At 35.6% G+C, this 12,250-nt stretch overlaps 1 protein-coding gene across 5 annotated transcripts in view; it reads right to left on the bottom strand.

The window, feature by feature from the left end:
- Positions 1–9,657, bottom strand: part of LOC127846407 (uncharacterized) — a 42,533-nt gene extending 32,876 nt beyond the window's left edge. For all 5 annotated transcript variants that reach the window (XR_008033503.1, XR_008033501.1, XR_008033502.1 and 2 more), the window contains exons 1-2: positions 9,562–9,657; positions 3,580–5,602 (exon numbers count right to left, since the gene is read on the bottom strand). Coding sequence is in view for 2 of the 5 variants with exons in the window: in XM_052377629.1 (XP_052233589.1) it covers positions 3,580–5,541 (1,962 nt within the window). In the remaining 3 variants the exon portion in view is untranslated. The remainder of the gene's footprint in view (positions 1–3,579; positions 5,603–9,561) is intronic.
- Between the last annotated feature and the right edge of the window lie 2,593 nt (positions 9,658–12,250).

Below are 12,250 nucleotides of genomic sequence, written 5' to 3'. Positions count from 1 at the left end.
AACTTTATACTTATGGACCAACCCCAATAGGAAAGTCAACCAGAAATTCCCGAAAAGTTGACAGATAACAAAGACCGGTCAAAACAGCTTTTAAATGCAGTTATTGGCTCAAATCAACCACTTGATTGGAAAGATTGACATTTTTCACATTTAACTGATATATTCTTTCACAAAATACTATCTTAAACATTTAAAATTTATCTATTCTGCTCTTACATATCGAGAAAAACAGTGATGTCACAGACTTTCTTGAAATGCAAATCTCCCGAGATTTCACGGTCATATGACGTTATTTCTATTTTTAGTAACATACCATGTGCTCAAGTGTTTTCAAATTCAGAATGACATTTCCCGGTATTTTAGATTATTCTTACTTGTTTTGTTAACAAATGGTAGTGTAAATACAAACTCAAAGTAAATATTATTTAAAACTACCTGATTCACACTGAAATCAGTCTTATAATCCACCAGATGTAAGTTGTCAATCACAAATAATAGATTTCAGAAAAGGAAAGTAATGTTTACAATTTCAGCAAAAAATGTCAAGGTCGATCTGAAAGTATCCAAATAAAAACTTGTCACGTGACAAAGCGTTAATGGCGTCAAAATTGTGAATTTCAGACTGATGATAGTTATTTTCATCTATTGTAAGATGCATTTGAAACATTTGAACCTTAAAATATTCCCCGATGCAGTAATTTATATTCATTCACCAATATATGTAGAAATGTATCCAAGAAAATGATCATTCTTTGATTTATAGCGTGACATAAATATGTTACGACTCTGGTTGACTTTCGATACGGGCTTGGCTTCAGCGTACAGGTATAATATATAAACTGTACGCTGAAGTTTCTTTAGCTATTATCAGATTTGATTTTTTTTGAGACCAGGTCATTAGATTCGTTAGAGTCCAAAGGGCGCTTATTGCATATGGTCGCCATTATAACAGTCGCAATTTCCGACACTTTATACCCGAAAATGTCAAGGGTTTTATACCCGTTCATCTATCATCATTCACAATTGTAACACATTTAGCCTTTAATCATTACAACGTTACAAACTTCTCGAAATTAAAATCAATGATCAACTTCTTTACTTACGTTCATTGTGTGACTAAGTTGATAATTCGCTAACAGCTTTTACTCAAATTGATTTAAATCGGCAGCAATCTTTAATCTTTAACCAGATGTAATTGTTTATTTAAGCCACTACGATGTACGATTACACCATTGTTTTGTTGTTACACCAGTAATATTCCTTTGTCTCGATGACCGGTTCTGACCGGTGTTAATGCCGACTTCCTATCAATTGTTCAGGTCAATAACACGGCGGTGTATTAATGCACTGTCTACAGCTGAAAGAGTTTAATACCTGGGACGGCATTTGTCAGGAAAAAAATCAATACCGATAATCCGCATTGTTCAATAATTAAGCAACGATTAATAACACATCCTTTTTGGATTTTCATGAAATAAAAACCATAATAAAGAAAATTTTATTCTCTTTAATCTGATATGTAAATTATTATTATACACTTAGTGAAAAACAATTAATTATGTTGTTAAAGGTTTTTCTATTATTTGACCTAGTGACCTTGTTTTTGACCCCAGATGACCCATATTATAGGCCATATACAATCCAAACCCAGATTTCATCAAGACAAACATTCTGACCAAATTTCATAAAGATTGGATGAAAAATGTGACCTCTATTGTCTACACAAGGTTTTTCTTTTATTTGACCTAGTTACCTAGTTTTTGACCCCAGATGACCGAAATACAATCCAAACCCAGATTTCATCAAGATAAACATTCTGACCAAATTTCATAAAGATTGGATGAAAAATGTGACCTCTATTGTCTACACAAACTAATTGTTGACCGACACACGCATGCACGCATACATGCACGCACATACGGACGCCGGACATCACACGGTCACATAAGCTCACCTTGTCATTTGTGACAGGTGAGCTTAAAATATGACTTCTACTACAGTCTTGTTTCACAGAGTTTCAATAAAGCTATATAAGGAACAAGATGTGTTTGTGAAACACAATGTCCCCCTATATGACGTTTTACCTTGAAGGATGACCTTGACCCTTCACCACTCAAAATGTGCAGCTCCATGAGATACACATGCATTTCAAATATAAAATTGCTAGCTTCAATATTGCAGAAGTGACATTACATGAGCAATTTTGACACATATATTTGACCTTGAAGGATGACCTTGACCTTTCACCACTCAAAATGTGCAGCTCCACGAGATACACATGCATGCCAAATATCAAGTTGCTATCTTCAATATTGCAAAAGTATTAATAAAATAAGCGATTTGGGCCACATATATTTGACCACTGACCTTGACCTCGACCTTTTCCCACTCAAAATGTGCAGCTCCATGAGATACACATGCATGCCAAATATCAAGTTGCTATCTTCAATATTGCAAAAGTATTCATAAAATTAGTGATTTGGGCCACATATATTTGACCTCTCACCTTGAAGGATGACCTTGACCTTGACCTTTCACCACTCAAAATGTGCAGCTCCATGAGATACACATGCATGCCAAATATCAAGTTGCTATCTTCAATATTGCAAAAGTATTCATAAAACGAGCGATTTTGGCCACATATATTTGACCTCTGACCTTGAAGGATGACCTTGACCTTGACCTTTCACCACTCAAAATGTGCAGCTCCATGAGATACACATGCATGCCAAATATCAAGTTGCTATATTCAATATAGCAAAAGTTATTGCAAAATGTTAAAGTTGGCGCAAACAGACCAACCAACCAACCAACCAACAGACAGGGCAAAAACAATATGTCCCCCACTACTATAGTGGGGGACATAAAAATGTTAACTAAAATATTGCCACTACTGTGTTCATAAGATAAATATTGACAAAGCACAACAGTCAAAAGGAAATCACAAACGCTCACCATGAGAAAGTTGTGCTAAATTGAGCTTACAAAAATAAGGTGGTAGTAGCATCGGACTTGTACGCAACATACCCTATGTTGTGGGGTATTAACATCTGTAATGATATAAACAACTCTTTCAGGCTCGTTTAAGTTACAGGGCAAAAGCTTTCTTTTGATGAAAATTGATCTTCCATTGTGACAATGACCTTCAACAGGAACTTGAGAATTGCATGCAATAAATAATCTTGTTGTGGAGAATAGTTTTCTAAACTTATATTAAAATCCTTCCAGGCCTGTTATAGTTACCCAGTGGAAACTAAAATTTATTGCCTTTGACCTCGAAATGTGACCTTAACCAATGGCCAAGGAGATTTCTATGTGCCTTTTAGTCTGGTCATGAGGAATAATAATCCAAAGTTTTGTTAAATTCTTTAGAACAACGTCTCAGGATGTTAAACTTGGGGTAACAGAGCAGACAGGACACCAATACAGACGGAATACCAATCCACCAACAGATGGAAAAAGCAACTACCAAATTCCCCCCCCCCCCCTTTTGGGCATACAAATGAATTGTGTAAACAGAAAACACAAGAATGTGTGGTGTTTTGAGTGGTCAATGTTTACGGAGTTTATATTCCCTACCTGATATTCAGGTCTGTGGGCAATATCAGCCATGTTGTCAACCTGAAACACAAGGTCCTGTCTGTTTTCAGGGTCCGGGGACATCTCTGGTGAGTCAGACATAAAAACTCTATCATATGACTCACTATCACTACTACTGAACCTTGCAAACGGAGTAGTGTTGCTCCTTTTTTCATAAGTATTATTATATGAAGATAACGAGTAACTGGAATTTCTGGGGGTCAAGTTTGAACATTTGTGGGACTTACGTCTAGCACCATTGAAGTTTTCTGACCACACATTTTGTTGTTCAATGCTGTGTATTTTAAAACACTTATCACAGACATCTATCCCCATTTCTTTGTGTCTTTCTTTATCAAGTACAAAAGGCCGGTCACAACATGCACATATGTTACAGCCATTTAACACAGCACTATTAGAATCTCCGAAAGACAAGTTTCTGTTTGGTGTCTGAAAAGCACAGTTTGAGCATTCCCTGGCCCTATTTAATCCCTCACTTTCTGATATCATTGACATTTCATCCACATCAAGGTCGTTCTCTTCTGATAATTTATCACAAGATATATTGCATGCAAACATTTCAGAGTCAAAAAGCTGACCTCTTTCTGAAAGTGAATTTGACAACATATTGCAAAAGTCTAATTTTTTATCATTTCTTATCTTATTTTCATCCTCCCTTTTAGGAGAGTCAAAAACATGTAGAGTTGGATCAATTGTTTCATTATCAGAAACTACTTCTTCGTTGGCAAGCAAAACTTCGTCACCACACCCTTCATCTTCATCCGATGAGGAATCTCTAGAAAAGAATGCAAGCCTTTCAACATTTGGAGGCAAGTCTGCTTCAATAAAATCACCAACATCATCACCATTAACATCTTCTGGAAGAGACACATTGACTGCACCTTCAGCCTCCTCTATTTCTTCAAGTTCCATTTCATTGTCATTGTTGTCAAGACCGACACTATTATCACTTGCATTTCCTTCATCCACGTCATTACCATCATCTTTCTCTGTGAACTCCTCATTGTACACTTCCAACTGTTCCAACTCTATGTGCACAACAGAATCAACAGTTACATTGTCAACCTCACCATCCTCGCTATGAACACTACTTAAATTGCTTTCACTGCTAGACATCTGTTGACATTCAGGCACACTTACCAAATTTCCACCTCTATCAAATTCATTATGACAATGTTCAGATTTAATGTCTGAGCATTCTACAACTTCTCTGTTAGTATTATGCTCAGATTCACTTATGTTAGGTTTTTCATCTTCAGCAGTGTTTAAATGTTCGATTTCTTCATGCAAATTGAAAAGATCCTCATGTAATCTTTCTTGGGCATTTATTGGTTCTTCATCAGAAAAACTTTCAGGTGTGGCTAGAGGTGCTAATGCTTCTCCATTTATATGATGACTATAAGGGATATCGACCGGTGAAGACTGATCAAGCTGACTTAATTCATTTCTAAACACCACAACTCTGTTTTGTTGAACATGCGGAGAAACAATCACTGTCACAGGAGAGGAATGCACATCGCCACCTCTTGTTCTACCAAAAATGACATCATTTTCATGTCTGTACACATCACATACTGTTGCAGAATAACCTGAATGACGAACATTTATTCCATTATTATTTTCAAAAAGTTTCATTCTTGAAGCTGCATCTTGATCTGATTCACTTTGAGGTTCAAGTTTTTTGCATGCTGTTGCTTTTTTATGTGTTTCTTTATTTCTGTTTGAGTCTCTTTGCAATCCAATCCCATGTGTCTGTTCACTAGTGTCTGGATGATGGGACATGCAACTTCCACCCATAGCAAAGTCAGAATCATTGTCTGCATGCACATCAAGATGTGAATCTAAAACACCATTCTCTTGTATTTCATTATCATGTTCAGTACAACCATTTACCAATTTAGCAGAGTCCGCATTTTTGCAAAATGATTTTTTATCAGCCATTGCTCTTTATCAAATTTCTTCATCCATGGTGGCAGCATTCAAATTGCATATAAATGAATACCTGAAATGAATATCATATATAGAAACACATTATACCATAATATTTTTTATTTACGGTTTATTAATGCAATAAATTGATCAGGCTGTAAAAATGAGAGTTCTAAAACAGATTTTCAATGAACATCAATAATGAATGGTCTATCTGTTACATTATATCAGTTTATTGCAATTCATTTAACAGAACTACCTTATTTTGGAATGTGAAAGTTGTGATAAAAATCCATTAAGAACATTAGATTGTAATAGGTGATTTGCTTAAGATGCTATAAATGGCTAACAAACGTATTTGTTTGAGATTTTCTGAGACTGATTTGGCTTTCTGAGTGTTGAAATTAAAGGTAATACAGTGTATCCAGTTCAATTCTGTAATGATAAGAATTGAATATTTTGTTCTGCATTTTACTGTTACAGTACAGCCAACGCAGAACAAACATAATCCTTGGTCACCCCAAGGCCAGAACGTTAGTACTCGGTGGCCGCTTCATGTGTTCACGCGGCGTATTGCCGAGGCACGCAACCGATCCGCGCAACTACGCAGAGTCTGAAATTTCTGATCAGTGTATTTTGGCTTTTATTGCAACTAGCCATTCTTAAGATCAAAGCCATATCGACTTTGCCGAAAATTTGAAAGCCAATTTACGATCCTCTGTCAACTACATCTTACGCTTAACCCAACTAAAGCCCGCTTAAGGGTGGTGCGTCGCTGTATTGCAAAATCAATATTGGCCAATGAGAGCGTACGCTTTGTATAAGGGACAGAACTCATAGGCAGGCACTACCTGCAGTTAAGTCATGCAGACGACTCGTGACAAACATGTAATTGCCACAGAAATCTTGGCTTAAAAGACTGATGATTGCTATGATCCTCGTTGAAGTTGTGCATTTAATTAATATTACTCTAAAAACGTTTATTTGACTCGTAAAGTGTTTAAACAAATTATCGTTGAATTCATTTCACAACTGTTCATGTTTTCTTGAAGTCTCAAATGAACATAATTAAATTTGTAATCCGAAACCCACTTCCCAATGTAAATGTTAACTCTACGTTTACAGATTCTTGCTTCAAATAAACAGTGATAATTTATTTTGTGTTGACCCTTTGTCTCAATAAAAAGGGCGCGAAAATTATGCAGCATGTACAACGTCCCGTCATGTGCATAGAAAGCGTGGGTATATTGAGCATTGTATTATCAGACACACACCACATCAAGCAATTTACTCATGTTCAGTAGCAATATTTCATCAAATCTATAAATTGTCACTTTTGCCGAAATTTATTTCATACTTGAGATAAATGGCAACCTTTGTTGTAAAAGAAATTATTGAGCACTTTAATCGTCAATATCTACCAGAGAGTGCTTTTAAAAATGGGATTATCGGGCAATGAAAAGAAACTTGAAAAGTAGTAAGTATGCAGTAATAGTCAGGTTGATACGGATGTCTTGGGGAATCGTTAGAGTCTGGATTTTACTTTGTTTGCAGGAAAGTTTTAAAACAATTATTAAACTAGGCGTAAGCGTTCTTGAGTAATCATCCGGAAACCATTTTACTGATTCGAGTCAATGTGACCTTGACCTTTGACCTAGCGACCTGAAAATCAATAGGGGTCATCTGTGAGTCATGATCAATGTACCTATGAAGTTTCATGATCCTAGGCTTAAGCGTTCTTGAGTTATCATCCGGAAACCATTTTTCTGTGTCGTGTCACCGTGACCTTTGACCTAGTGACCTGAAAATCAATAGGGGTCATCTGCGAGTCATGATCAATGTACCTATGAAGTTTCATGATCCTAGGCCCAAGCGTTCTTGAGTTATCGTCTGACAACCACCTGGTGGACGGACCGACAGACCGACCGACCAACATGAGCAAAGCAATATACCCCCTCTTCTTCGAAGGGGGGTTTAATTAAATGTAATTCTTTGTAAAATTTTCCTAGGCAAGGTAATCATGCTATTATACAGCATTGCAGTTTACCTATATATTTTTCAAAAGGTCAGATAGCTTAATTGGAAGAGCAACCCAGGCAAATATCATATGATCAATATCATCAGATGGCTCATGGGTGGATTCGGGTTTGAATCCCGATCTGACCGTCGTAAGTAAACCTGTGTCTGCAAGGCTGGCAACTGATAGTGTGACAATCTGTTTTGGGCGGGTTTTGGGGTTAAAAGTTCTGTTCATCAGGTAACATGAAACCCTTTAATATGGCCCGTTTGTTGTCTAATTGCTGATTAACATAATAATTAAAAGTTAATTTCCTTATTTTTTTATACCAGTGCCTATATTATTACCAGTTTTTACGAACTCCACGTTCTTCTGTAAGAAGTGCCTATATATATACACTTCAACACTGTTATTTCGAAGTCGTCGGGACCGTTAAAAAAACTTCGGATTAACGATAATTCGAAATAAACATTTGACATAAGACTTCTTTGATTCCTTTAAAATAAAACGTTGTGGCATTCGCATGGTTCGGTTACATGCTTACTTAAAAACGTAAACTTGTCAGATAGCAATAGATTTCTACTCGTAACAAACGGGGGAATAAACGATTCGTTTTCTTGTTTTTATTTTTCTCTAATTACAGAACATATAAAATAAAACAAATAACACAAATTATCAGACATACATACATATGAATACATTTTCGGAAATGAATTAACCTTTTTTTTTAATAATACGAGATGTCTCTCTGAACACCGGCGTTCGCGCAGACGACAAAGGTGTAATTATCGGCTTTTGAAGCGCCACGACAAAGGTGTGAAATTACGCTCAGTATTTTGCAATTTTGACTTCGAATTAATGATTGATAATAAGGTGCAAATTATAGTGTTGGGACCGACAGCATCACTTCGAATTAACGATTTCTTCGGTTTAACGAAGTTCGGATTAACAATGAAATTTTACATTTAACAAACAAGAATCAAAATCGGGACCCGAAAAATACTTCGAAATAACGTTGACTTCGGATTATCGGTGTTCGAAATAACGGTGTTGAAGTGTATATATATATATAAATTTTTTATTTAAAGTGATATTATGGGCATCTAACAGTATAAAGGTGTCTATCGCAACCGTTGTTTATTTTTGCTGTTTTCACTTCATATACACTTATATTTGTTTATGCAGCATCAACATAATAAAACAATATTCCGGAAAGAGAAAAATAATCCATTTAAATATCAACCGTACTTTAGTTTTGACAACTGACAACAGAAATGATTTGATGTACGATGTGAGTCTAAATGTAGTTCTCTGCAGTTTCGTTCATTCGATACAAAAACACAATTTTGTTTTACGGATCATCTCATCTTAGAGGATTGGGTGAGTCATGTAAAATATGGAAAGAATATATATTTTTTATAAACAACTGGTAGCAAGATGAGTTTTAAATAATTGGTCAGTTACCACATTTGAACTTATTCTTTTGACCTGTTAATTCTTTTCAGCTAAACAGTCAACAGTGAAAAATGCCCATAATATCACTTTAAATATCATGTTTATTAAAGTTTTTTGTTATTTTTTCTATTAAACATTAATCGTGCTCGCTTTGAGGCTTTGCCTTATTTCATATTCTATTATTTATAACGCAGTTTTATTGTGCTTCTCTTGGTATAATATATAACTGCTTTTCTAAATCTTTGGATTTTGTCATTTTGCCGATCTGTTAACAATGCCCTTAAAATACTGGAATATGAAAATAACATAGCAAAATATACACAAAACAAACACATATATTCATAGTTTGTCATTTTGTCTGTTTAAAGGATGAAGAATCATTACACATTTTACTATGAATAACCTATTATTTCATTATTATCATTTAGTTTAAGTTTACATGAAGTTTTAATAAAACTGCATTAGTAGATGCATTTTACTTGACACATTCCAAATGCGCATGAAAAAAAGTGAAGTGACAATGTTGAAGTTAAGCACAAAATGTAAAACAGTGTCTTGACCTTCAATATGAGGCAAATACATCGGAAACAGATCATGAAACTGACTAATGAGCAAAAATAATAACAAGATTTACATACGCCACCATTTTGTTTTTTTATAACGACTTTACGGATCGTAATCGACTACGAAATTTTGCCAGACTGTTCGAAACAACCAGATAACTAAATTGTTAAATAACGCAAATATGTCATGTACATGATGTAGCGTCCCGATTGATCATGCGTTATGAATATCTGGTTACTTATTTTCACATAAAATATCAATTTTTCATGTGTTCAAAAAGAAGTGTTCGTTTTGGGTTATTTTTTTATACCGGACTTAGAAACCGTTCACGATCAATTAAACAATTGAACGAAAAGAAAGTTAAACATATATACATTTTAATAACCATATATATGCTACATTATATTAATTTTATGTTTTGGATTTTTATATAAGCGAAATAAATTCCACTAACTGGGTGCACTGACAGTAAGGTATTCAAGGTATACCATAAAGTCTTTTATGATCATCTGTAAGTATTGTTACAGTTGCAGGACTGATCAAATGTTGTATGCACGTCCGTCATTCAATTAATTCAGAGTGTATTGATATCAGTTGATAAAGACCAGGTATGGATCTCAGCTGAGGACCGGACCGTATTTGGATCTAATCTGGCAAGAGCAGTGTATTGGTCTAAGCTGATAAGGGCAGTGCATCCATAGCTGATACGGACAGTGTATTGCTCTCAGCTGATACGGATACGTTATGGATTCACTCATCAAGGAAAGTGTATGGATCTCAGCTGATGACTTTGTATTTATCTAAGCTAAGGACATTGTATGGCTATCAGTTGATAAGGACAGTGTATTGATCTCAGTTGATAAGGACAGTGTATTGATGCCAGGTGATAAGAATTGTATTGATCTCATTTGGTAAGGACATTGAATGGATCTCAGTCGATAAGGGCAGTGTATTGATCTAAGCTTCTAAAGGCGGTGTATTGATATGGATTGGAAATGATGTCAGCTGATAAGGACAGTGTAATGATCTCAGTTGATATGGACAGTGTATGGATCTTAGTTGATAAGGATTGTGTATTGATCTCAGCTGATAAGGACAGTGTAATGATCTCAGATGATAAGGGCAGTGTATTGATCTCAGCTGATAAGGACAGTGTATTGATTTCAGCTGATAAGGACAGTGTATTGATCTCAACTGATAAGGACGGTGTATTGATCTCAGCTGAGGACACGTTATGGATGAGCTGATAAAGAAAAGTGTATTAGACCTCAGCTGATGACATTGAATTGAGCTCAGCTAATAAGGATATTGTATTGGTCTCTGCTAAAAAGAGCAGTGTATTGGTCTCAGCTGATCAGGACTCTGAATTGGTCTCAGCTCAGAACAATGTATTTATTACAGCTCATACGAAGAGTGCATTAACATCAGCCAATAAAAAGCTGATCTAAGCTGATAAGGGCAGTGTATTGATCTAAGCTGATGACATTGTATTATTCTCAGTTCATAATGGCAGTGTATTCATCTAAGCTGATAAGGACATTGTATGATTCTCAGTTTTTAATGGCGGTGTATTGATCTAAGCTGATAAGGACATTGTATCATTTTAAGTTTATAATGGCAGTGTATTGATCTGAGCTGTTAAGGATATTGTATGGATCTCAGCTGATAGGGAGAGTGTATTGATATAAGTTTATATAAAAGTGAATTGCTGTCAGCTGATAAGGACAGTGTATTGATGTCAGCTGATAAGAACAGTGTATTGATGTCAGCTGATAAGGACAGTGTATTGATGTAAGCTGATAAGGACAGTGTATTGATGTAAGTTATTTAGGACAATGAATTGGTGTCAGTTGATAAGGACAGTGTATTAATCTCAGCTGATAAGGACAGTGCATTGATCTCAGTTGATAAGGACAGTGTATTGATCTCAGCTGATAAGGACAGTGTATTGATATCAGGTCAGCGTATCTCTCCCTATTATCATTCATCACACCTGACCCTTGCTTCCCCATGATTTACTCATATCCTCAGTTGTCACTGCCTATCTTAGCATTGAAGTCACACATTAAAGGGGCCTTTTCACAGATTTTGGCATGTATTGAAGTTTGTCATTAAATGCTTAATAAAAAAAATAGCCCTCAAATGGGATCGAACCACTGACCCCTGGAGTAAAAGTCATTGCTTAGACCACTCGGCAACCTGTGCTCATACACGGAGGAATTTTTTTTTATACTTTATTTATGCAATCCTCGTAGTTTCACAAAATATAAAGACAACAACAGAACTCTCCAAATTAAACAATTTTTTTACGTGCAACACAATATTATTTTTAGGTTTTTAAATCGTCAAAAGATGCATTTAATGGATATTTTAGAGAATGGTAAATGTTCAGTATTACAGTTTCCTTACAAATATCATAACTACAACGATAATTTGCCAGTCTGAAACCTTTTTTTTTAATTTTGTCAATTTACCAAAACGTAAAAAGGCTTCTTTAAAATCATGATGTTTCCCTTTGGTCGGTCTTGTATGATGGTTGACAGTGTATTGTAAAAGTTGTCCTTTTTATACTCTTCACTGTCGTTTGTTGGGGAGTAGCACTGGATTATGTCCATGTCGATCCTCTTCTGCTTTGTAAGGAAAGAGGCTGCCATGATTCGTGGACCTCCCACCTGATGAGCGCTC

The sequence above is a fragment of the Dreissena polymorpha genome, chromosome 9 (assembly GCF_020536995.1).
Source record: "Dreissena polymorpha isolate Duluth1 chromosome 9, UMN_Dpol_1.0, whole genome shotgun sequence".
Lineage (NCBI taxonomy): Eukaryota > Metazoa > Mollusca > Bivalvia > Myida > Dreissenidae > Dreissena > Dreissena polymorpha.
The sequence above is the reverse complement of the archived record's forward strand: the minus strand, read 5'-3'. Positions and strand labels throughout refer to the sequence as shown.